At 44.2% G+C, this 26,729-nt stretch overlaps 1 protein-coding gene across 10 annotated transcripts in view; it reads left to right on the forward strand.

Moving 5' to 3' along the window:
- The window catches only part of LOC311426258 (SET-binding protein-like), a 403,872-nt gene extending 378,521 nt beyond the window's left edge, over positions 1 to 25,351 (forward strand). For 7 of the 10 annotated variants that reach the window (XR_014686636.1, XR_014686637.1, XR_014686639.1 and 4 more), the window contains 3 exons: positions 14,306 to 14,473; positions 21,644 to 22,388; positions 25,304 to 25,351. Coding sequence is in view for 1 of the 10 variants with exons in the window: in XM_084502482.1 (XP_084358608.1) it covers positions 14,306 to 14,473; positions 21,644 to 22,185 (710 nt within the window). In the remaining 9 variants the exon portion in view is untranslated. Of the gene's footprint in view, positions 1 to 14,305; positions 14,474 to 21,643; positions 22,389 to 25,303 lie in introns of those variants that run through there. The other 3 variants (XR_014686638.1, XM_084502482.1, XR_014686641.1) reach the window with 3 other exon arrangements.
- Positions 25,352 to 26,729: the final 1,378 nt, after the last annotated feature.

Here is a 26,729-nt window from a genome sequence, read left to right on the forward strand (position 1 = left end):
TTACCTCTGCGCTGCCAGTTGCTCTCTTTCCATTGCTGCAGCCACCCCCACAGAGCATTTGCCACCATCCATGAGTCAGTATAAAGATACAATACTGGCGAATTTTCTCTTTCGACGATATCTAGGGCTAGTTGTATGGCTTTTACTTCTGCATTCTGACTCGACTCACCTTCCCCTTCCATGGCTTCCACAAGTCGTCGTATGGGATTCCACACAGCAGCTTTCCATTTCTGATGGCTCCCTATCAGACGGCAGGATCCGTCAGTAAACAACGCATACTGCTTTCTGTCTTCTGGCAACTCATTGTATGGTGGTGCCTCTTCAGCACAGGTTACCTCTTCTGTTGGCACTCTGAAATCTCTGCCTTCCGGCCAGTCCATAATCTCTTCCAGGATTCCTGGGCAATTGGGTTTTCCCATTCGAGCCCGCTGTGTAATTAACGCTATCCACTTACTCCATGTAGCATCAGTTGCATGGTGTGTAGTGGGAATTTTCTCTTTGAACATCCAATGTAACACAGGTAGCCGCGGTGCCAAGAGGAGCTGTGCCTCTGTACCCACAACTTCTGAAGCAGCTCGAACACCCTCATATGCTGTGAGTATTTCTTTTTCAGTTGGGGTGTAATTGGCTTCTGATCCTCGATAGCCCTGACTCCAGAAGCCCAGAGGTCGACCTCGAGTTTCTTCTGGGGTTTTCTGCCAAAGGCTCCAGGTGAGGCCATGCTCCCCAGCTGCAGTGTACAGTATATTTTGCACAGCTGGTCCAGTATGGACAGGCCCAAGGGCTACTGCATGAGCTATTTCTTGTTTGGTTTGTTCAAATGCCTGTTGTTGCTCAGGGCCCCACTCAAAATAGTTTCTCTTTCGAGTCACTCGATATAGAGGACTCACAAGCTGACTATAGCCTGGCACATGCATTCTCCAGAATCCCACGAGGCCTAGGAAAGCTTGCGTTTCCTTTTTGCTAGTTGGCGGAGACATTGCTGTTATTTTATTGATCACATCCATTGGAATATGGCGACGTCCATCCTGCCATTTTACCCCCAAGAACTGGATTTCCTGTGTAGGCCCCTTGACCTTGCTCTTTTTAATGGCAAAACAAGCTTTCAGGAGAATTTGGATTATTTTCTTCCCTTTCTCAAAAACTTCTTCTGCTGTGTTGCCCCACACGAGGATGTCGTCAATGTACTGAAGGTGCTCAGGAGCTCCCCCTTGCTCCAGTGCACACTGGATCAGTCCATGGCAAATGGTAGGGCTGTGTTTCCACCCCTGGGGCAGCCGATTCCAGGTGTATTGGATGCCCCTCCAAGTGAAAGCAAACTGCGGTCTGCATGCTGCTGCCAAAGGGATGGAGAAAAATGCATTAGCAATATCAATTGTGGTGTACCACTTGGCTGCCTTTGACTCTAGTTCGTACTGGAGTTCTAGCATGTCTGGCACTGCAGCACTCAGTGGTGGCGTGACTTCGTTCAGGCCTCGATAGTCCACTGTTAGCCTCCACTCGCCATTAGACTTTCGTACTGGCCATATAGGACTATTAAAGGGTGAGCGAGTCTTGCTGATTACTCCCTGACTCTCCAGTCGGTGAACCAACTCATGGATGGGAATCAGGGAGTCTCGGTTGGTGCGATATTGCCGTCGGTGCACCGTTGTAGTAGCAATTGGTACCTGTTGTTCTTCAACCTTCAGCAATCCTCCACCAGAAGGGTCTTCTGAAAGGCCAGGCAGGGTAGACAGCTGCCTAATCTTCTCTGTGCTCAAAGCAGCTATGCCAAAAGCCCACCGGTATCCTTTTGGATCCTTGAAGTACCCTCTCTTGAGATAGTCTATGCCAAGGATGCACGGAGCCTCTGGGCCAGTCACAATGGGATGCTTTTGTCACTCATTCCCAGTTAGACTCACTTCAGCTTCCAGTACAGATAGTTGTTGGGATCCCCCTGTCACTCCAGAGATACAGGTGAGTTCTGTCCCTTGGTAGCCTGATGGCATTAAGGTACATTGTGCGCCAGTGTCCACTAAAGCTTTGTATTCTTGTGGTTCTGATGTGCCAGGCCATCGGATCCACACAGTCCAATAAATCCGGTTATCCCTCTCCTCTACCTGGCCAGAGGCAGGGCCCCTCTAGTCCTGGCTGGAGCGTCTGCCACTTAATTCTTGCAAATGAGAGGTAGAGGTCCATTCATCAGAGTCAGGAACAACATCAGCTCTTCTACTGCCTCTGGGGTACTGCCCAATAGAAACTGGAGCAGCATTTCTCTTAGGAGCCCCTCTTCTTGCTGCTGCATTTCCTTTCAGTTCACGTACCCGAGCAGCTAGGGTTGAAGTAGGTACACCATCCCATTTCCTCATATCTTCCCCATGGTCACGCAGATAAAACCACAAGGTGCCACGTGGTGTACGTCTTGGGTACTCTCTCTCTTGAGCAGGCGAATGCTGATTCTTAGTGGCTGAAGTATCACTCCATCTAAATGAGGGGGAATATACTTGTTCCACGAGCTTGTCAAGTCCTTTAGACAGTTTCTCCACAGCTGAGACACAGGACTGTAGCGGAGCAGAGAGATTGTCTTCATATTGTTGAAGCTGGCAGGAGACATCATACATTGTTGGTCCCATCCCCTCCTCCCAGCGAATTGCTGCCAGGGTACTGGCATGTGCTGATGGTGCACTCCGCACAAATTTACGCCACATGGATGTTGTGCACTGGACTTCATCGGGGTCTTGAGGTGTCTGGGCATTGTCCAAATCACTATAAATCATCTCCCGCACAGCTAATTCCTGCAGATGCTGGAGACCTTTATCCACAGTGGTCCACTTGCCTATGTGATATACAATATCTTCCTTATGGGGATATCTTTCTTTGATAGCTGCCAGGAGTCGTCTCCAGAGGCTGAGGGCCTGTGCTCCTCTCCCGATTACTTTGTCGATTACCCTTTCTCTAGAGAGGGATCCCAGCTGCTTGGCTTCATTGCCTTCTAATTGTAGGCTATTGGCCCCAGCATCCCAGCATCGAAGCAGCCAGGTGAGGATGTGTTCACCTGGGCGTCGACCATAATCCTTTCGTATTTCTCGCAACTCACTCAGGGATAAGGATCGAGTGATTTCTGATTCCTTTATGATTTCCGTCTCATCTTCCTGCTGTTTTTGTGATGGCTCTGCTTTAGAGGTGCCTGCCATTTCCCCTTCTCCCTCCTTCTTAGGAGAGCCTTCTTCCCTTACTAAACGAGCTGACCTCCGTTTCCATTGTTTTGACTTGACTATGGGGGCGACTGATACCATAGTTGGTTGGTCCTCTGGGTCAGCCACAGCATGTGTTACTTGGTCATCAGATTCAGAGACTTCCTCCCCCTCTTCAAGTTGCTGGATGATGTTAAACAGTGTTTGATAGGAATAAGCCAGGACCCAGCACAATGCTGCAAGCTGTTGTTCTCCGGCATTATCAGGGTCAGGACATGCAACTCTCAAACATTCTACCAAGTTTTTAGGATTTAGCACTTGCTCAGGGGTGAAGTTCAAAACTATTGGAGGAGACACTCGTGACAGGTATCTGCCAACATCATCCCACACACCTTGCCACTCACCACAAGACTGTTTCGGGACAGATTCACAAATAAGTTTTCTAAACAGTCGACTAATCTTAGAGAGAAAATGAAACCTGTTATTCAGAACTAGAAATAGCAATACATGGGTTATAGATGGATCTTCAAAATATTCTCAAACTGTTGTAATTAGCCCACTGTGAAAGAAGGGAAAGGTACCATTCCTAATATTATTAATAAACTGGTGTCCAGATGAGAAAAGGAAGGCAGTTTAGTTCTGAATATTCCCTGAAAGACAGTTTCCATGGGACCCAAATGATAACAGCGCAGAGCCTGAATTCCAGATTAAAACCAAGGTCAGTGCTTGGCAGCACAGCGAATTAAAAAAAGTGAACACAGATTGTAGCACTTTGTCGGATCGGATATATAGGAGAAAGGAGAATATGACACGGATTGCATGATATATGAACAAAGCTATTATTATTAACAGGGCAATGGACATGGTTACTAGCAAGCAAGTGTGTTAGTTGTATGCATTTAATCAATTCTATTGTTATCTCAACCCTTCGAGCCCCACGTTGGGAGCCAAAAAGGACTGTGGTGGTTTTACCGTGCTGGGCAGCTAAACCCCACAACCGCTCTCTCACTCCCCCTCCTTTAGATGAGGAGGGGGAGAAGTAAAGCAAAGAACAACTCACGGGTTGAGATAAGGATACTTTAATTAAAGGGAAATAATTATAATAATGAAATAAAGACTACCATGAACTAAACAATTTAACTAAGGGGAAATAAAAAGGGAAAGGGGAAAAGGGAGGGGAAAAGGAAAAATAAAAAGAAGGGAGGAAAACAAACAAACAAAATAAATGAATGCTGCTCAGCAGTAGACACAACACTGGTGTGATAACACTGCTGTTCCAGCTACAAGTACAGAGTACGGCACTGTATGGGCTGCTGCCGGGAAAGTTAACATTCCAGCCAGACCCAGTACAAAAAAAGTACATAAAAGCTATAAAAGCTATAAAAGGTATAAAAGGCAAATAAACAGCGCTGGGTGTGTGGGGAGTCTAGGCTCCACCAACATGCACACACGAACATCAAACGTTCTAAAAATATAGAACATTGTTTTTACATACTAAACCAGAGTATGCCTATACATACGTACAATTAGGAAAGGTAACAAACAATCCTTTAAGTTCCATGACTTAACAGTCTCCATTTTCCATTCCTTTTGAACAATATGTCTTGCTTTAAGTTGTCAAGCAACTTGGTCTTCAGGCCTTATGTATCCCGTTCTTCCCAGATCGAAGAAAAGCATATCCATCTCCTTTTCAAGGCCAATAGGGCCTGGGTCAAAAGGCACGTCCAGGTCAACAGGGGGTGTAACAGCAAAAGCCTTCGATGGCAGTAGCGGTGGGGGGGTCGATGGCGTAGCAGTCGGATCAGTAAAGGAGCCCGCAGCTCCCTCACTGTCTGGCAAACCACACGTTTCTGACTGTGGTCCCACACGGCTCTTTAAGGCCTCAGAGACTACTCGCCAGGTGCTGAGCAATCCCACCGCAACCTTGTCATTTTTAGTTGCAGAGTCCCACACCTTGACCTAAATTTGGTCCCATATTTCAGGCTCATAAACTGTCCGATTGTTAATAAGGAGAATAAGCTGTAAGGTTACCAGTACAGTCTTTGTTTCTAAGGACGTATGATTCCCCATAATGTCCGGCTGCTTACCAGCAAGGGGCAGTTATGTGCGCGGGTCCGCTTCTCTCATCTTGAGCTTCTTCCCAGCTCTGGTGCGCCCATTTCCGGCGACTTTCTGTACAACCTTTTCTGAGCAGTTTGCTGAGTTTTGCCTAACCCATCCTCATGGGGCGATCAATGTGCCTGTTCCCGTCCTGGTCTCCGTTCTGCTAGCCTGTTCCTCTTCATTCCTTCTTTCTACTTCTTTATTGATGACGTAACTTCATCATGTTGCCTTTTTTTTATCTTGAGGCCAGGCTCCCCTCTTATACCCTTCTCTCCACAGCAGTTCTTTTCAAAACAACTTTTCATTGGTCAAACAAATTTGAATGTAACAGCAACAGCAAACACCCAGAAACATCTGGGGAGACATCGTCTCCGTCCACTCCCCTCGCGGAGAATACGGAACCGCTGATCGGAACTCTGCACTCGTTTTGCAGCGACGCTGCGTCTCACTCACACAGCACAATCATGCAATCACACAGAGAGGCCTCTAGCACATCTCATTCATACCACAAGAATATAATTTAGAATAATAACCAATCCAAATAAGTGTTGTCTGTGACTGTGTTCTTCGTGGAGTGACTTGTTCCACTTTGTTTCAAACCCTTACACTTACACAAATACTTTCAACACAAAATACCTGGACATTTAAGAATAAGACATACAATTATTAACACTCCAGTTAGTATCCCTCCAGCAGCTGAAAACATACCATTTGTCTGCAGCTTCAGGAGGTCTTTGCTCCTGCGGTGAGCAGCTGAGAGTGGAGTCCCCTCCAAGCAAAACACTCAGGGTGCACCTAGGGGCGTCCTCTCCGCAGCCGATCCCGCAGCCGAGCAGAGTGTCTCCTGCCAGGCTCACCAAAATGACTCACAGAAAGCTGACTCCACAATCAGTAAGATTGTAAAGTAGGTATGTTTACTCAGCGCTGGGTGGCACAGGGGCAATGGGGGGGTAGTCCCTAACGTGGCAACTTGCTTTGGTTATAGCCAGTAAAGAGAATCATAGAATCATAGAATCATAGAATATCCTGAGTTGGAAGGGACCCTCAAGGATTATCAAGTCCAACTCTTGACACCGCACAGGTCTACCCAAAAGTTCAGACCATGTGACTAAGTGCACAGTCCAATCTCTTCTTAAATTCAGACAGGCTTGGTGCAGTGACCACTGCAGGGAGCCTGTTCCAGTGTGCAACCACCCTCTCTGTGAAGAACCCCCTCCTGATGTCAAGCCTATATTGCCCCTGCCTCAACTTAACCTCGTTCCCGCGGGTCCTGTCACTGGTGTTAATGGAGAAAAGGTCTCCTGCCTCTCGACACCCCCTTACGAGGAAGAGTTACATATACATGAAGTTTCCCAACATTCCTATACATATGCATAACCTGTCCCTTTGTGAACAGTCCTCCTTATCTCAGACCCCTTGGTTAAAGTCCGAACCATGAGGTTGTTTTGATCTGGTTCTCGGGGTCCAAGGGGCTCCTGTTATCTGGAGGTCTAAGCACACCACAGGCACAGTACATTGCAAATGTGTCCCATATTCATTCTTAATCAATTGCTCTGTAATTTCTAATTCCATGTTTCAGCTGCAGCATACTTGCTCTCTTCCAGATCCACAGGTGTTCTACTATTAACATTAATGGTCAAAGCCTGACAGACCCAGTCCTCCGTGGACCCAAATATCGGCCAAAATACTTGGGGTCTTATGGCTTCTTTTGGTCATTTTATCATATAATACTGGACCGTTTTTATTTTACTCTTTCATTTTCTGGGGCCCCTATCATTCTAATTTCTAATCATTATTCCTAATGGACTTTCTGGTAATTTGCTCCCTTTCTTCTGGTCCCTGGTCTTCGATTTTGCCTGACCCATCTAGGAATTTTACTATGGCAATTCCCACAGCCCTTGGTTACTTTAGTAAGAGTGTCTTGCAGGGGGTTTAGGACCTATCACCCACCCACAAATCCTATAGGAATCACTTCGGTCCTTCACCGGCCAAGTCCCTCGCGGGAGATTGGAACCACGGTTAGAAGACCTCCACACTCACTTCGGAACTAACTTCCATCTCAGTCACACTCTTACACACACAGGCAACCGAATCCCACCCAACTGAACGGTATACTCCTTAAACACTTACGACGCCATCATCTTTGTTCAGATCTTTGCGCACAGAATTACGGGCAAAATACAGTGCTGCAGCCGGCAAGGGAGCTCATAAAAAAATCAAAATCTTTGCTTACCTTTATTCAGGTTCAAGATGGCATTAGTCCTGACCTGACTCGAACAGGGGCCACCAAATGGTGGGTACCCTCTCCTAGATCAAATCGGAATTCAGGAACCAAAGCCATCCCAGACAAGCCCTCAAATTGTTACAAATTGCTCAGTCCCAAAATAGGATTATAACCAAAGTTTATAATTTATTAAAAGAATAGAGGTAAGCAAACAGCGCTGGGAGCGTCGGGAGTCTCTGCTCCACCTAGACACACACCAGTTACATCAAGCAGCTGATTTTTATGCTCCTAGGCTAATACATATTCATTACTACTTCTAAAAAACCACAGGGTTATTATAATTAGTTTCCGGAATACAAACCCTCCTACTGGAGCATGCATATCAGTCTCCGGTGGTCCCTCTGGGGGTCTCTCGTGCCGAAGGCTCATAGTCTTTCTCCCTCTTGTCCTTCTTTGTCCAACTTGGCTGTATGTCAGAGACTTGTGCAGCTTCCCCTGCAAGTTTTGTCTTTTAGTCGTTCTTCAGCTTTCCCTGTCTCCTTAATCTCCTGGCCATATATCAGAGACTTGCATAGTGTCCCATGCAACAGTCATAATAGTTAGCAGTTATTCTGAACCCCTCCCAGATATCAGAGACTTCAAGGAAAAAGCCTACAAGTACATTTCCCTTCAAGCTCCCTATTGACACGAATTGCTAAAACATTCCTTTGCAAGATACAAGAACTATATACATTAACCCCTCTGTTTTTCTTAGACTTGTGGTTATACAAGGGTATGTATGACAGAAGGTCACATTCATCATACCATGCGGCCCTAGCATTGTTCCATGTTGACACGAATCAGACGAACACATTTCACAGAGTGGAGGGGCAAGCACCGATCTATTCTCTTTAGTGACCAGTGATAAGATCCATGGGAATGGGGTCAATCTGCGACAGGGGAGGTTCAGGCTGGATATCAGGAAGAGGTTCTTCACTGAGAGGGTTGTCATGCACTGGAACGGGCTCCCCGGGGACGTAGTCACTGCACCAAGCGTGTTGGAGTTTAAGAAGCGTTTGGACTGTGCACTTATTCACATGGTCTGAATTTTTGGGTAGACCTGTGTGGTGCCAGGAGTTGGACTTGATGATCCCTATGGGTCCCTTCCAACTCGGGATATTCTATGATTCTATGATTCTATGTGTTATTCTCAGTTCTTGTGAGCTTGCTGGCTGTTTCTTCTGAGGGAAAGCAGGAGCTGCCATGTTCTACCAGAAACATTCTTTGTGTCTAATCAGATATATTTAACAGTTAGGAAGTGCAAATCCCTAATCAGTAATTAATATCTCCAAGCCTGTGAGGCGCTCTCCTTCAGCGCTCTCCTATTAACTCTCCTACTCAAACCCAGATTCTTTTTTTCCCTTCATGCCTTTAATTTATCACATGCTTAGTAAAGCGAAGCCCCACAATTAACTTGAAAATACACCACTGAGGAGTGAGGGTTGCGACTCAGATGGGTAGAGATTCAGTAGATCCTGCATCTTCTCCAGAGCCGGCACCAAGTCAATGCTACGGGTTGCCACAATGCCACATCCTAGGAATAATGCGCTCTTCTCCACCCACAGTAAGGTCTCATTCAGTGACAGTAAGGGTTCAGTTAGTTGATATTAACCTACCAAAATGTACCAGCAGAAGCACAGATCTTTTCTGCTTGGATTGCATGAGTTGCTGCTGCGGCTGGCAGGTAGTGCCCGCTGCGGCCTCCTGTGCTGGGTCTGTCTGGGATGGAGTCACCTTTCCCTGCAGCAGCCCACACAGTGCTGTGCTATGCATTCGTACCTGGAACAGGTATCACTCTAGTATTGTGTCTATTACTGCATAGCACTGGCACAACATCAGAACTCCCTCCAAGCCCCCAAGAGCCATCAGGCTGGGGGTGGGCAAGTGATAGGGAGGGGACATCGCCAGGGCAGCTGACCTAAACCAACCAAAGGGATATTCCATAACACCTGATGTCACACTCAGCAATAAAAAGGGGGCTCTTGTAGGGGAGGGGGCTGTTCTCCCAAACAACTGTTACGCGTTTTGAGGCCCTGCTTTCCCAGGACGTGGCCAAACATCGCTCATTGATGGGAAGTAGACAATAACTTTTTTTTCCCTTTCTTTCTGTGCTTCCACACAGCCTTGTTTTTTGTTTTTTGTTTTTTGTTTTTTTGTTTTGTTTTGTTTTGTTTTGTTTTGTTTTGTTTTGTTTTTATTTTCCACATTCCCTTTCCCTTTAATTAAATCATTATGATCTCAAACATCGAGCTCTTTGTGTTGTATTTTATCCCCCTTCCTCTTGAGGAGGGGGGAATGAGAGAGCGGTTGTAGTGGAACTCGGCTGCCCACCTGAGTAAAACCACTACACCTCCAAACCACCATATGGCGATCGCGGCCTGTCCAGCACAGCTGGTGTTGTGGTAGTGGTGTTGCGTACAGAATCACTGAATGGCCGAGGTTGAAAAGGACCTCTGAAGATTGTCCAGTCCAACCCCCTGCCCAGCAGGGTCACACAGAGCGCATTACACAGGATGGCATCCAGGCAGGTTTTGAATATCTCCAGAGAAGGAGACTCCACAACCTCTCTGGGCAGCCTTGTCCCACTCTACTCTGCACTGGTCTGGCCTCACCTCGAGTACTGTGTGCAGTTCTGGGCACCACAGTACAAAAAGGACATTAAACTGTTGGAGAGTGTCCAGAGGAGGGCGACAAAGATGGTGAAGGGCCTAGAGGGAAAGATGTATTAGGAGCGGCTGAGGTCACTTTTCCTGTTCAGCCTGGAGAAGAGGAGGCTGAGGGGGGACCTCATTGCAGTCTACAACTTCCTCATGAGGGGGAGTAGAGAGGCAGGTGACCTATTCTCCGTAAACTCCGGAGATAGGACCCATGGGAATGGTGTTAAGCTGAGGCAGGGGAAGTTTAGGCTGGATATCAGGAAGAGGTTCTTCACTGAGAGTTTTGTCATGCACTGGAACGGGCTTCTCGGGGATGTAGTCACTGCACCAAGCCTGTCTGAATTTAAGAAGCGATTGGACTGTGCACTTAATCACATGGTCTAAACTTTTGGGTATACCTGTGCAGTGTTCTATGTGCATATTCTATGATTCTATGATTCTATGATCTTCTGAGATCTTCCAAGGTCATTAGGTGACTTCTGGGAACTCTGTGAGGTACTCTTTTAGATGTTATCCAGGTGCAACCAAGAAGAGCAGTGGTTGCCAGCTGCTGCAGAGGATGAAGGCACCAGTCTTCTGACCTGACCTGCTGTCCAGGGAGGTTTTCTCTTTGCCTGGAGCATGGATCAGGAACTTTGTGAAGAGATATCCAAGGCTTGTCCACCCCTTGGACTGATAATACTACTGCTCTTCCACATGGGTACCAGAAGTACTGTTGTGGAGTCTAGGAGCATGTCAGGCATGTGTAAGTGTCTCTGGGGACTGAGATCAAGACCATGGGAATGCAGGTTGTTTTCTCCTCAATCCTGCAAGTGAGATGGAAGTGCTTGAAGAAGATTGGACAAGTTCTGCATGTCAGAAACTCAATGTGTAGCTAGCGTTGGAAACGGATTTGTTTTTTCATGACCATGAGACCCTCTTCGAGGTTAGAGAACCACAACGGAGAGAAGAGGTCCGCCTGAGTAAATGGAGTAAAAACATATTTTTCAACAGCCTGGCCAAGCTGGTGCAGGGTGCTTTAAACTACAAATGTCAGGGAAAAGAAATGCTGACCCACAATCAAGTGAGGAATTGGTAGACCAAGCTGTCAAGAAGAGGTTGCAGGGTGATATAAGAAAGCAGCAGCAAGGCATGGAGCAATGCCTAAGGATGTGTGATGAACCAGTTCAGAGCTTATGGGTCTGAGCATAAGCATTCATGAGCAGACAAACGTGGGCAATGTTGCAGTGGGTGTATGCTATAGAACACCAGATCAGAAAGGAGTTAAGGCTTTTCTTAGACAGAGAGAAATCTTATGTTCACCTCAGTGTAACAGAAGGAACAAGGCAAAAGGGAGGACCACAGTCTTCTTGGAGAAATCTTATCGGATCATGGGATATGGCCCTGGAGAAAACTGAGATCCAGGAGAGCTGGTTGATTTTCAAGAATCACCTCCTCCAAACTCAAGAATGATCCACCATAATGAGCATCAAATCAAGCAAAGGTATCAGGAGACTTGCATGAATGAGCAAGGAGCTACTGACTAACGTCAGACTTGAAAAGGAAGCAAAAAAAAAAAAAAAAAGAGGGGAAAACAGGGACAGGTGATCTAGAGGAATATAGAGAAAATGTCTGAGCATGAAGGGATGGGCTCATGAAAGCCAAAACCTATGTGGAGTTTAATCTAGTGAGTGCAGAAGGACAACACAAAATGTTTCTGCAGGTACATCAGCAGAAAAAAAGAAGACTAGGGAAAATGTGGGAACAGATAAATAGACATACATAATTCCACGGGACCTGACAGGATACACCCAAAGATACTCACAGATCTGTCCAGTGTTATCATAAGGGAACTCTCAATTGTTTTTGAAAGATGGTGGTAATCAGGAGAGGATCCTGAGGACTAGAAGAAATCAAGTGTCACTCCAATAAGTACAAGAAAAAAGATCCAGTGAGCTACAGGCTGGTCAGCCTCATCTTGATCCCTGGGAAGCTGATGGAACAAATAATCCTGGAAATCATTTCCAAGCATATGAAGGATATAAGATGATGCTCAGGAACGGTCAACTTAGATTTATGGAGCAGAACTCATGCCTGACCAACCTGATGTTGATCTTTCCCCAAAGAGGCTGTGGAGTCTCCATTTTTGGAGATATTCAAAATCTGACTGGACATGGTCCTGGACAAACTGCTGTAACTGAGCCTGCTTAAGAAGGGGATTGGATTACATGATCTCCAGAGGTCCCTTCTGGCCTCAGCACTTCTCTGACTTTATGAATTGTCGTGTCATTTAATTGCCAAAATATAATGTATTTTCCCTTTGGTCCGTGTACAGGCTGAAATTTGGAAAAAGAAGTGATTTAAAGGCTCCCTTTGAAAAATGAGTCTGCCCTGAATATGTTGAAGCCCAGCACTGCAGAGACTGGGAGGTTTTCATAAGTTAGCAGAGACACAACACCAGCTCCTCATCCTACCAGACTTTTGCTCCAGTCTCATGAGAGCAGAATTACTGCTTTTTTATAAAACAGCAACTGCTAGGAGTTTTCTAAAATCAGCAAAAACTCTCACTGTAAAAAACTAAGACATTTTAGCTGACTTCCCACTTGATAAATTTATTTTATTTTTTTTCTTCTTTTTTTCATATACTTACAGATGTAAATGTGGTGTGTATACACATACACAAACTCACACAAATATTATATATAAATGGGTGGATATTGTCCTGGTTTCAGCTAGGATAGAGTTAATTTTCCTGCTAGTAGCTGGTAGGGTGCTATGTGTTGGATTAGGATGAGAAGAGTGTTGATAACATGCTGATATTTTAATTGTTGCAGAGCAGTGCTTACACCAAGCCAAGGACTTCTCAGCTTCTCACTCTGTACTGCAAGCAGGCAGGACAGGGGTGCAGCAGGAGCTGGGAGGGGACAGACCCAGGACAGCTGACCCAAACTGGCCAAAGGGGTATTCCATCCCATCTGATGTCGTGCTACACAATATATAGGGGTGGCTAGCTGGGGTGAGGGGGCTGGCTGCTCGGGGCTAGGCTGGGCATCAGTCATCGGGTGGTGAGCAATTGCATTGTGCATCACTTGTTTCGTACACATTAGTAGTAGTAGTACTATTATCATCATTATAATTATTTTCCTGTCTTAATAAACTCAACTCACAGTCTTCACTTTCCCATTTCTCTCCCCCATCCCAGAGAGGGAGGGGGGAGGGTGAGTGAACGGCTGTGTGGTGTTTAGCTGCCGGCCGGGTTAAACCGCAACAATATATATTCAGATATATTAGTCAGGAAGATATCTAATATGTAAGATTTCAAAACCAGCAGTTTAAATTTTATGCATTTACAAACAAACAAACAAAAAAATGGATTCAAATTGTAAGAGAGTTTGAGAAACATTGCTAAGGGAGGAATCTACCAGCCTTGCTTACATAGCTTTTATTTTCTTGGAACATTTGACCAGCTTGGTATATTTTTACCATTCATTTATTCCATTTTGTAATTGCTATATGTGTAACTCTGATGCCATCAGAATCTTTTGGTAGAAAAATGTATGACAAAGTACTCTTTTTTTTTTAACTTACACCTCTTTGAGGAGTTGTAAGGTAGATTTTTATTAGTAAGGGGATTCCTAAAAATATGTAGAAGTGAAATGTGCTTTAGACAGGGAATTATATGCTGAAGCTGTTACTGATGCCTGCTCCTTACTCAGACGAAACACACATTGAGTCAAGTCATTACAGAAGAGAAGTACATAACTTTGTGTGGAGAATATACTACACAGAGAATGACAAATAGACAATCTCACTGAATAGAGATATGAAGTGTGTCTGTCTTTAAACATGTATACATGTGTGTATTTGCTTGCAGAACAAAGAGTAACAATGTGGAATTATTATTCTGGTTTCCCACTGTTTATAGAGATCACTGATAGCACCTTCTGAAGCAAGAGTATTAGAAATTAACAAAAATCTTGATCCTTGCTAGTATGAAGACCATATGTACAGGGAAATATGAAAATATATTGCTGTAGCAAAGACAGCAGCTGAGTACTCATCTCCAGATATTCCCCAGTCTGATTCAATTAATTCATCAATGTTCATCCAAATTTTGTTTCCTTCCCCAGGAACTGTAGGACCCCACTTAAAAGCAGACCAGACTTTACTTCACAGTAAAATGGAAAGTTCTACCTGTAACATGATGACCAGAAGGAAACCAGCAGCTGTTGACAGTGTTGCAATGCCAACTCCAGTATTATCTCTCTTACCTTCAACAGAAGCAGCATCTGAAGCAGGTGAAGTTGTTTTTCTCCGTTCCCTCTATTTCTTCTTCACCTTCTTCCTCCCTGCACTGAACCCTATGTGCTTGTACTTCTTGATTTGAGTAGTAGTTGCAAATATGCATATCTGATATGATAATCAGGCTGTAATTTTTTCTAACACTTTCTTATCATGATCATATCTTGGCATATCAAATCTCTTTTATTCACATACCACCACTTGTGCAATAATGAGAATACAAGTAGCACCAGCCCATATGGTCTAACAGGGGACTCTGAAGCAAGGCTCTTGGGTTGCTTTCTCAGCCCTGTTGTTCATTTATTTGAATGTTCCCATCCCTGTAGTATGAACATGCTGAATACACAGTGAATAGCTAAGGAGAAACTAAGATTTCTTTCTGCATATTTCAATGATTTTAACATAATATTCTGTCTTGCAAATGTGAAATCGTCTGGGGCAATGAACAGTAATTTAAAATATATGGAAATAAATAAGCAGTAGTAGCATTTTTTTCAATCAACTTATATTTTGTGCTTCTATTTGGAATCAGATTGGAAGGTGATAGCTTTATACAGTCAAAAATTGAGCCAAGCCATTCAGTCATCATCATGCCTTTTGGGGGTATGGATAGAGAAGTTAATCTTGCACTGTGTCTTAATTTCCAGTGAATGCCCACAGTACATTACCCTACATGCAGCCATTAGGAGTTTCTTAGTCTTGTCAAACCTCTGATTCCATATTCACAAAAAGGTATTTGTATCACTGAGTTATGGAATGATAACATATGCAATTGAAGGTGGTGTTTCAGTGCACTCTTTTTGATTTTCCTCTAGTTTCCTGAATAAATAGTGAAAACAAGGGAACCATGCTGTAACATGGCCTCTATAAAGATAAACTTTTATGTAAAAAAAAAAAAAATCAAGAGTCTCTGTTTAGTCTTTAATACTTTCCTATATATAAACTAAGGATAGATTTTTAATGCAATGGAGACTGAAAGCACACAAATATTTTATCATCAGTTTCAAGATGAAAGTGTATGCTTAACTGCATAGTTCATTCTTTCCATTTTCAGAAGTCTAATTAAATTGTTGGTTTATCTGTAGCCCAGATGTTGAAATAATTTAGTGAAAACTGAAAGAAACTGTGTTAATGGGAAAATAGGACAGTGCTATGGGTTTCCTGTAATTAATGGAGAGCTCTTTCAAAATTCCTTCATTCAAGTGAAGTCAATAAATTGAGCTCAGCTGTTGAGCAAACAGTCTTCTCTGTGCTGTGTTCTTGCAAGTGGCCTCAGGCAACTCTGAAGGGATGGAGAATGACAGGCTATAAGATTGATCTTTAGTGCTGCAGACATACCAAAGCTGTCCAGAATAAAGTCAGAGGAGCAATGGAGAACTTCCAAGATGTCTGATATATCCTTGTTCAACACCACCATGGTGGAGTGGGTTGTTCAGCCTCCTTTAAGCTACCTTTGGAAACACATATTTTTTGGTAGACATTTCTCTTATTGCCTCAGAAGCTATTTCCAGCTATATCAGTCCTCTGTGACTTCCCAGCTTTGCCAGCACTCATTTTGATTTGTCTCTGCCTGTGAGACAGAGCCACACTACATCTGCATACCACGGGGAGGGGAGAAATGCACGGCCTCGGTGTGACTTATTTTAAACGTGCAGAGGTGTTTGTTTTTAATGCAAACACTGCTTCTCGCTTGTTTGATGCAGTTAGGTAGGTTGTTTGTTTCTGGAAAGTAGGGAAGGGATGGAGGAAAAGTATAAAAGTTTGATTGGACGGAAAGCAGCAGCAATGTGCAGAAGCAATGTGTAACTTTGCAGTTTGTTTTCATAGCCTGCATTTGAGACAGAGTGTTTGCAGGGGACACTGCAGCGTGCCTGTCTTGGATAGCATGTGGAAAGCCTCAGACATCCATTTTCAGACAGAAGTCCAGAAATGCTGGTGCTTATCTGAATTACCTGTGTCTCGGGAGGCCAAACTGCTTCTCTCTCCTATTGCTCTCTAGCGATCTCTCTGAAAGAAGGATTTCCTCCGTAATAGGTCCTCCCCATGGAGTAAGGGAAAAATCAGGTCACTTTCCTTCTTCTGCCAGCCTTTTGCATCAAGTACATATATTTCTAGCTTCTGACCACTTTGGGCTAGACTGTGCCAAATAGCTTCAGGGCTTCACAGAGGCAGCATGTGGCCCTGCAGCCTGGGAAGGTGAAGGGAGATAACTATGCCCAAGCAGCAAAGTCCTCTTCCTGGTACTCCATCACCTGGAGGTTGCAATCATCTCTTCAGAGACATATTCCCTTCTTCCTATGTCATATACAGACACTGCGTTACTATTCCCAACCTCCTCTTCATCCCTTTTAAGATGAATTTCACCTAATAGAGATAGGGGAACGTCTTCCTCCCAGAGCAATGTTTCCATGTGCAAACGGTAAATTATGTGCAGGAAGAAAACAACAAAGCCTAAAAACAATGCAGACCAACTTGGGTCCAGGGTTGGGCAGGGGTCTGTCTGGATAAAATGGAAAAGATTAGTACTTAGCTTTGGTTTTCAGCAGAGCAGTATATCACATGGCAATATAGCAAAATATTTTATATCAAAGATTGCTCACCAAGAGCTTCCAGATGAGTTGAAAACACTTAATGGCTCTCACTTCAGTAGTGGTTTATTTTGGCAGATCTCCCTGATATTTTGTCATATGCACATCTCATCAAATCTTCCCCCTGCAGACCCATCAGACTCCTTTCCACATAGCCTGCCTTCTTCAAATGTAGAATCAGATGTCCCTGACTCTCAACAGTCAAAATAATATTGTTTCCTATTTCTATGACAAAGTGACGCGCTGGGTGGACGAGGGAAAGGCTGTGGATGTGGTCTACCTTGACTTCAGCAAGGCTTTTGACACCGTCTCCCACAGCATTCTCCTCAAGAAACTGGCTGCTCTTGGCTTGGACTGGCGCACGCTTCGTTGGGTTAGAAACTGGCTGGATAGCCAGGCCCAAAGAGTCGTGGTGAATGGAGCCAAGTCCAGTTGGAGGCCAGTCACTAGTGGCGTCCCCCGGGGCTCGGTGCTGGGACCGGTCCTCTTTAATATCTTCATCGATGATCTGGACGAGGGCATCGAGTGCACCCTCAGTAAGTTCGCAGATGACACCAAGTTAGGTGCGTGTGTCGATCTGCTTGAGGGTAGGAAAGCTCTGCAGGAGGATCTGGATAGGCTGCACCGATGGGCTGAGGTCAACTGCATGAAGTTCAACAAGGCCAAGTGCCGGGTCCTGCACCTGGGGCGCAATAACCCCAAGCAGAGCTACAGGCTGGGAGAGGAATGGTTGGAGAGCTGCCAGGCAGAGAAGGACCTGGGAGTGATGGTGGATAGTCGGCTGAATATGAGCCAGCAGTGCGCTCAGGTGGCCAAGAAGGCCAACGGCATCCTGGCTTGTATCAGGAACAGTGTGACCAGCAGGGCTAGGGAGGTGATCGTCCCCCTGTACTCGGCTCTGGTGAGGCCACACCTCGAGTACTGTGTTCAGTTTTGGGCCCCTCGCTACAAGAAGGACATCGAGGTGCTTGAGCGGGTGCAGAGAAGGGCAACGAAGCTGGTGAGGGGCCTGGAGAACAAGTCCTACGAGGAGCGGCTGAGGGAGCTGGGCTTGTTCAGCCTGGAGAAGAGGAGGCTCAGGGGCGACCTTATCGCTCTCTATGGGTACCTCAAGGGAGGCTGTAGCAAGGTGGGGGTTGGCCTGTTCTCCCACGTGCCTGGTGACAGGACGAGGGGGAATGGGCTTAAGTTGAGCCAGGGGAGTTTTAGGTTAGATGTTAGGAAGAACTTCTTCACTGAAAGGGTTGTGAGGCATTGGAACAGGCTGCCCAGGGAAGTGGTGGAGTCACCATCCCTGGAAGTCTTCAAAAGACGTTTAGATGTAGAGCTTAGGGAAATGGTTTAGTGGGGACTGTTAGCGTTAGGTCAGAGGTTGGACTCGATGATCTTGAGGTCTCTTCCAACCTAGAAAATTCTGTGATTCTGTGATTCTGTGTGATTCCTAATATCGCCTTTAAAAAGCCTGACTTGAAAGGATATTACTTATTCAAGACGTGTATTCTGACTATTGGCAGATTATGTAACACAATTCAAATATTTTCTAAAGCGTGCAAGTTCAGCGGCTTGCTAGGGAGAAAAGCAAAAGCATTGTTAGTAGCTTCTAACAAGCTTCCTGGGAAAGTCATAAATACCCCAAAGCATTTATGAAAGAAAAATTACTACAGTAAGCCAGCACAGAACAACTTTTATTTTATTTCATTTCATTTCATTTCATTTCATTTCATTTCATTTCATTATTTTATTAAGAGAGAATGACTTACAGTTCAAAAGGAAAGGGTCTGTCAGCTTGCAAAGTTTTAGGATGGCAAGAAAGTCATCTCAACAACATGAAGGAAGTCATTGGGTATACAGCTCACAGATTTACATATAAGTTTAGGTATCTACCACTAACTGTCTGTGTATCAGTTGATTTTAGAAAACTAGGCAGTTTGGCAGAAAGCAAATGCCTGCCTTTCCTCCACTCAGTCCCTGTCTACATGCCATTGAGCTCCATTCCATCTCTAAGCCTGGGTGTCCTGGTTGCCTTGGGTGACTAAAACACCCATCAGGGCTGGCAGGACCACCAGGAGACCTGCATCCTACTTATTCAGTATCTGGGGATCAGAAGGATGTCCATGGTCATCTCAAAAGGCATTAAACTCCCATTTTAAAAACAGAAGAGTAGGAATACATCCTCTACTGACTATATGGAGCAGATCACCATTGACAGCGATGGGTTATTAATACTAGATGCAGAAATAACAGATACTAATAGATATAAAATCTTGCAGATTCTTCTTTTCAAATTAATTTCCTGCCCTTTGTCTTGCTGTCTTTCCAATTAAAGATGAGAATAATGCCAAATCTTCAGATTTCACCATGGACCTTGCAATTTTTCCTGTATTTTCACTAAAATTCCCATCTACAAGATTTCCATCACCAACTGAAAAATTTAAACTTTACTGTCTGGGAGGAAAAAAATGCATCTTGAACATAGGTGTTTTCAAAAAGTCTTGAAAATGGGCCCTGGCAATAGTGATAAAAGGCAAAATGTGGATAGCAAATATGAAGGCTGTGCAAAGCGTTTGATTTCTTAAATCCTCTTACCTGAAGCTACTCTCAGAATCTAGGAGAAACCCCAAAGAGTTGAATGCTTAGGACTGAAAATATTGGGACTTTATACGTTGGTCATCAGTGAGGCCACAGAGTAATGGCTTTGTGTGACAGGGATCTAATTTTTTTTATCAGTTGTCTGAGAAGGAGCTTGCGGCCATTTGCACTTAGGGCTCTTATACCCACCCTTTTTAGGGGTGACCTACTTGAGAGGAATTTTGTGCAACTAATTAGATTTTCCCTAGTAGTTTGGACATTTCATTTCCTTTCTCTTTTTCTTTGCTACCAAAATGAGTGCATTTCTCTTTTCTTTTGTCCTTTGTGAATCACAAACTGTAAGTGGGTTTTCTTTTTCTTTTTTTTTTTCTTTTTTTTTTTTTTTTTTTTTTTTGTATGGGGAGTGGGTTACATATGGAAAATGTATTTTGTTTTGCAATTAATGAAAACCAGACTTTGGGAAGTTGGCCATCCAGGTCTGTATTTATAAGAGAGCATATGTCTGTGTTTTGTTTATGACTCACTCCTACTTCTTGCATTGTAACTTGGATTTGTTTATGCAAGCTCTTTGCTGAATCCAAACAACGTGGTGGTATAAGAGCCAATAATTTATGTTGTCCAAGAGGGGAGGACTGTAAGTGATGTTTGTATGCTGAATCTGTCATAGTGAGCAAGGGAAGATTCTGCCACTTGACAGCTTCTGTTTATCTACAGAAAATGCTACAACAGCAACTTTATTTTGTACTACAGCTAGAGAATTGCCCTGTTAGCCATGAAGGGAATGAAAACCCCCAAATGAACTTTTCTCAAAATCTTGGCCACTCTGGAAACTTCAAAGATTTCAAACCCAAATGACTGCTTGATAGTCAGGTGTAAATTAAGTTTGCAAGTAGATGTGGGCTGAAGTTAATTTAGTGGGATGTTTTATTCTTTACTGAAAAGAAATCACTAACTCAATCATTTCTTTTCCAGCAGTGCAGAATAGATATGTTAGGAGTGAAAGGGAGCACCAGTTATTGCAATAGCAGAATTAATACATACAGTTTCACTCACAAAGGGATAGTTACTTATAATCCACATGCAAATCTTGAACTAAGAACAAATGCCGCATTTGTTAAAGGACAATGAAACAATTTAAGACAAAAAAAAACAAGCAAGGTCTCGTGTCCTAAGCAAAGGCCCAAGAGCCAAGAAATGCTGGGTTCTCTTTCCAGCTCTGACAGTGACTCACAATGTGACCTTGGCAAGAGACTTAACTACTTTGGACTTCATTCAGATCTAAAGTAAGTGATCTGAACCAGGCAGGAGTAAGCTTACTTCAGGGGCCATTAATGTCAATTATACAACTGATAGTTTCAGCTAGTTTCTGCAGAGATGATAGTAAAGAAATCCAAGTGGGACTAACGAATTTACCACAGGTGAAGTGAGCCACAGAACTTTCAAGTGCCCACTATTTTCAGTAACAAACACTTTTCATACTATCTGACATCCAAGGTAAGCATTAAAGACCAGTGTGAAGACATCAGGAGTATGTGTTTGGGGTATACAAAGTTTAATAGTTACGGTGGACCAATATGACACCTGTGCTAAGCAGCCCTTTCTTCCCTCCCCCTGGAGGCTTAGGAATGAGACTGAAGCAAACCTACAGTAAAGCACTGATGTAGGAAAGTTTTGCTGCTTTAGAAGAGAACTGGAGAGAGATCACTGAGAACAACTTAACAAAGTTGTGTTTTCATTTAGAACAGTAAAAGAGGAGGTAACAGCAATTCTTCTGGGACTGTAATAATTCTGTGTAATAATTATATTTTTATTTTCTTTAATTGCTTGTCTATGCAAAGTCCTTTCTCACAGCCACTGCTTCTTCAGTAGTCACATTCAGCCTCTCAGTCTTGAAAACCCCTAGTCTTCATGATACTGAAAGCAGACAAAGGAGGGTTTCCATTCACTGTTGTTTGACCCAGCCCTGTTTCTGTCCTTGTCTCCCAACAGCCAGCCCACCACTGAAAAAAAGGTTCAAGCGCCATGAAATCGAAGCAATCCAGTGTGAGGTGAGCAAGATGTGCAACTACACCAAGATCCTGTCCACAAAGAAGAATCTGGATCACGTGAACAAGATCCTGAAAGCCAAGCGGCTGCAGAGACAATCAAAGACAGGCAATAACTTCGTCAAGAAGCGGAGGGGGCGTCCCCGGAAGCAACCCCTCTCCTTTGACAAAGACTCCAGAGACCAAATGCCCATTCTGGAAAAATGCATTGACCTTCCCAGCAAAAGAGGTCAGAGACCAGCACTGAATCCGTTGATATTGGAGCAAGCAGCCACCCAAGACACGATCATGGCCACCATCGAGGCTGTAATACACATGGCTCGAGAGACGCCACTCCCTCCTCACCCCCTGCCACCCCCTCTCCCTCCGCCCCGGACGCCCCGGTTTGGGAAAAGGAAAAGTAAGTCCCCACAGGAGGAGGAGGAGAACGTAAAAATGAAGCGGCACCGGAAAGGCAGGGGAAGTGAAAGCAAAGGCCTCCCATAAGGCCAGCACACCCTGTTGGATGTCGGGTGCCGGTAGCAGGGCATGCCGGGACTGGCGGACTGGAGGCACGCAGTCTGCTTTGCCCCCACGACAGCACCGGACTTGTCCCTCGGGCAGCCGAAACCCATCATGGAGAGCTGTGCCAGCTGGGGTTCACATCTTCATCGCTTCGGCCCCGGCCCCTCAGGAAAGAGGGGGAAAGGGTGAGGGGCTGGAAAGTTGGGGGCGAGGGGGGTGGGGTTTCAAAGTTGGGGAGACTGTCTACTTTGCAGAGTTTCCAAAACTAATCAGCATCTCAGCATTGCTGTGCTCACACCGTACCCAGAGGTGGGAGGTCATCCTCACAGAGAGCTGAACGTTGTCACTAGGGCTGCATGCTCGACTCCAATTCTGTTTGGCAGGCCATGTGAAACTACGAGTAACCATACCATAGTAGAAATCACTGTAAAAAAAAGGAAAAAAAAATAATAAAAAAAAAAAGAACAAAAAAAATAGTGTAATTTTCTCAACTGTGATCTTGGTTATAATCTGTTTGAATTTTTCTTTTTTTTTTTTTGGTTTTATGTACCTACCAGGTTTTGGGGCAGCATAACCCCAAATGCCTGACTCCTGATAGAACTATATATATTTATTATCTTGAGAGTCATCACGCAGCACTTGCAGGGCAAGCAGGCGATCAGGCCCAGTCAGCATGGGTTTATGAAAGGCAGGTCCTGCTTGACGAACCTGATCTCCTTCTATGACAAAGTGACGTGCTGGGTGGACGAGGGAAAGGCTGTGGATGTGGTCTACCTTGACTTCAGCAAGGCTTTTGACACCGTCTCCCACAGCATTCTCCTCAAGAAACTGGCTGCTCATGGCTTGGACTGGCGCACGCTTCGTTGGGTTAGAAACTGGCTGGGTAGCCGGGCCCAAAGAGTCGTGGTGAATGGAGTCAAGTCCAGTTGCAGGCCGGTCACTAGTGGTGTTCCCCAGGGCTCGGTGCTGGGGCTGGTCCTCTTTAATATCTTCATCGATGATCTGGATGAGGGCATCGAGTGCACCCTCAGTAAGTTTGCAGATGACACCAAGTTAGGTGCATGTGTCGATCTGCTTGAGGGTAGGAAGGCTCTGCAGGAGGATCTGGATAGGCTGGACCGATGGGCTGAGGCCAACTGTATGAAGTTCAACAAGGCCAAGTGCTGGGTCCTGCACCTGGGGTGCAATAGCCCCAAGCAGATCTACAGGCTGGGAGATGAGTGGAGAGCTGCCAGGCAGAGAAGGACCTGGGAGTGATGTTTGATAGTTAGCTGAACATGAGCCAGCAGTGTGCTCAGGTGGCCAAGAAGGCCAACGGCATCCTGGCTTGCATAAGAAACAGTGTGGCCAGCAGGGCTAGGGAGGTGATCGTCCCCCTGTACTCGGCTCTGGTGAGGCCACACCTCGAGGACTGTGTTCAGTTTTGGGCCCCTAGCTACAAGAAGGACATGGAGGTGCTCGAGCGAGTCCAGAGAAGGGTGACGAAGCTGGTGAGGGGCCTGGAGAACAAGTCCTACGAGGAGCGGCTGAGGGAGCTGGGCTTGTTCAGCCTGGAGAAAAGGAGGCTCAGGGGTGACCTTATTGCTCTCTACAGGTACCTTAAAGGAGGCTGTAGTGAGGTGGGGGTTGGTCTATTCTCCCATGTGCCTGGTAACAGGATGAGGGGGAATGGGCTTAAGTTGCACCAGGGGAGTTTTAGGTTGGATCTTAGGAAGAACTTCTTTACCGAAAGGGTTGTTAGGCATTGGAACAGGCTGCCCAGGGAAGTGGTGGAGTCACCTTCCCTGGAAGTCTTCAAAAGACGTTTAGATGTAGAGCTTAGTGATATGGTTTAGTGGAGGACTTGTTAGTGTTAGGTCAGAAGTTGGACTTGATGATCTTGAGGTCTCTTCCAACCTAGAAATTCTGTGATTCTGTGATATATATTTTTCTCATTTACTTGCCTAGTTACAACTAGTTGCAATATAGACAATAGAAAAGTAGAGCCTTACATGTGCACACTCTCATTCTGAGTGCTATCCCAAGGAACGACGGAATATCACAGCATTTCAAATAAGGTGTACATGGATATTCAGTTATGATAGCATGTTTCTATGAAGCAACTTGGCATTTCCAATGGCATGTGAAAAATGGGTCATCCATCAACAAAGTTGTTTTGATGCTCGGTACATATGAGTAGAGAACAGCAAGACACTTCTGGGGAATAGAGTTATAGTAAACATGGACAAAATCACAAAAAAAAAAAAAAAAGAAAAGAATAAAAAAGTGAAAAGAAAAAAGTAGGACAGAAAAAATAGAGTAAAAAGATAGGGCCCAACCCTACCAGTTCTTACCACCTGCAATTCCCAGTCAAATTATGGGAAACCCAGGATCCGAATTATTTGCATTGGATAGCAATGCCTTGATATGTTCTTTTAAAGAAAATCGATAAAGTAGATTGTCTTAAGAAGATAGAGAACAAAACCCTATGGAAAATAGGTTCTTTCTCGGCAATTATTTCTTAAAAAAGAAAAGGAATAAGTGTTCTTATCTGAAAATAAAAATAAAATAAAGTAATGAAAATAAAAATAAAATGTTCAAAGGTATCAATGCTGCAATTGTATTAATGCCACTTTGGACATGTTCTCCAAGTTGTGGTTGCCTTAATAAACTAAAAATTATTTTTTTTTGTACATAATGTAATTATAAAGCTCTCAGTCTGCATGGATGCAAACTGTGTGTGAAAAATCGTCTCTTTAAATGGTCAGTTCCAATTGTACATTTCTCGAGTTGTACGTTAACCATTGATCTAACTTGGGTAAAACACCTGAGCTCCATTTCCACAGCCCAATCAAAATGTTTAACTCAAAGACTGAACATGAAGCTGTTCCACTGTAACAACGCTTTAAAAAAATAATAAAAAAAAGTCGGTTGTTGAAATTTGAAATAGGGAAATAGGTACATCTTATTTTATTTCTTTTTAAAGTCCTTCAGTACACCCAACACCTGACATGGCAAGATGGATATTAAAATTGGGAGGGGGGAGGGAAAATTCCGGTAAGGGAGTGGGGAGTGGAATTATTCAATGATTCATAAGTAAACTGTTATTCCCATGACATAGCATGACAGTAAAGAGAAGAGAAGAGAAGAGAAGAGAAGAGAAGAGAAGAGAAGAGAAGAGAAGAGAAGAGAAGAGAAGAGAAGAGAAGAGAAGAGAAGAGAAGAGAAGAGAAGAGAAGAGAAGAGAAGAGAAGAGAAGAGAAGTCCCCACCAAAAAAAAAAGAAAAAGCTTTTTTATTCTGTTATTTATTTACAAAAATCATATCAAGACTATGGTGTTAAAGGGACACTGTAAACATACAGCTCATTATTCTTAGAGACTGATTTTTCTTCTGTGATAGCACCTTAGCTTATTAAAACTGAATGCATTTGGAGTTTGGACTGGGGTTGGGGGGCTGGGAGAGGGTTTTTTGTGTTTTTTGTTTTTTTTTTTTAATTTATATTTTTAAGGCTGGAACAAATGTTGAGATCCTATCTCCACCATAAGGTGGATCGCAGAATTTTGTTTCCGATTTGTTTTGCATCATTCATCATACTCATTTGTGCTTTTTGTTTTCCAATTAATGCAGCTTAGAAATAAACCGACTGGTTGCTGCTTCTGTTACAACCAACTTTGCTTTTCATTTCTCTTGAATCAGTGCAGTGTTACTGACTGAAGCTGTAGGCCTGCAGGAAAAAAAAATGCTTATGCCTCCCCCAGCTCCTCCTTTCTTCCTTAAAAAGCATTGGACGGAATTTTAGATGATTCAGAAACCTTTGGATTTCCATCTTTCCCTTGGGCCTGCAAGTAGCTGACAGCATCTCTTAAAATGCAAGAAAAAGAAAAAAAAAGGTTTTGTATTCCAGGTAGCCTATAAGCTGAAACTAAGCCATCTATCCTTAGCTTCATCTTCAGTGATCTCTTTATTAGCCTTGAAGGGCATTTCGACACGTAGCAAGTGGAACAAAGGTCTGAAAGGACCAGATTCTGTCACTGAATGCCTGTTGAGGTTTCAAGATGCATCAGGTCTTACAGAGTGCCAGTAAGGGCACATAAATGATTCTATGATTCTATGAAATGTGCTATTCAAGATGCTGCTAGAGGCAAAGCCTCCACTTGGAAAGCACAACCCCATATACCCTTCACTGAGCATTTTGCATATGGCGAAAAAAATAAAAAGGCACTTTTGAAACTAAGTTAAGAAACTAAGGGTAGCATTCAAAACTTGGTAACTGCAAGCTGTCCAGTTAGGATGGGCTCTACCCTGGGTGCCCAAGGTTTGTTTTTCTCAGTGAGAAGGTGCTGGGAGAGCATGGCACTGCGGTACTGCCCGGGCTGTTTGTCTGAACACCAGCTGGTGCAGCCAGTCCTGGATGGCAGGAAGATTAGCTTGTTAACTTGTGTGAAAGCAGGCTGAAAATACTGTTAGATGGCACTCATAATTTGTGTTCTGCATATTGCATAGTCTATAAATACAATAAGCAAGTTGCTGACAGAATAATATTAT

This window comes from Aythya ferina (genome assembly GCF_964211825.1).
Source record: "Aythya ferina genome assembly, chromosome: W".
In the NCBI taxonomy this organism is placed as follows: domain Eukaryota; kingdom Metazoa; phylum Chordata; class Aves; order Anseriformes; family Anatidae; genus Aythya; species Aythya ferina.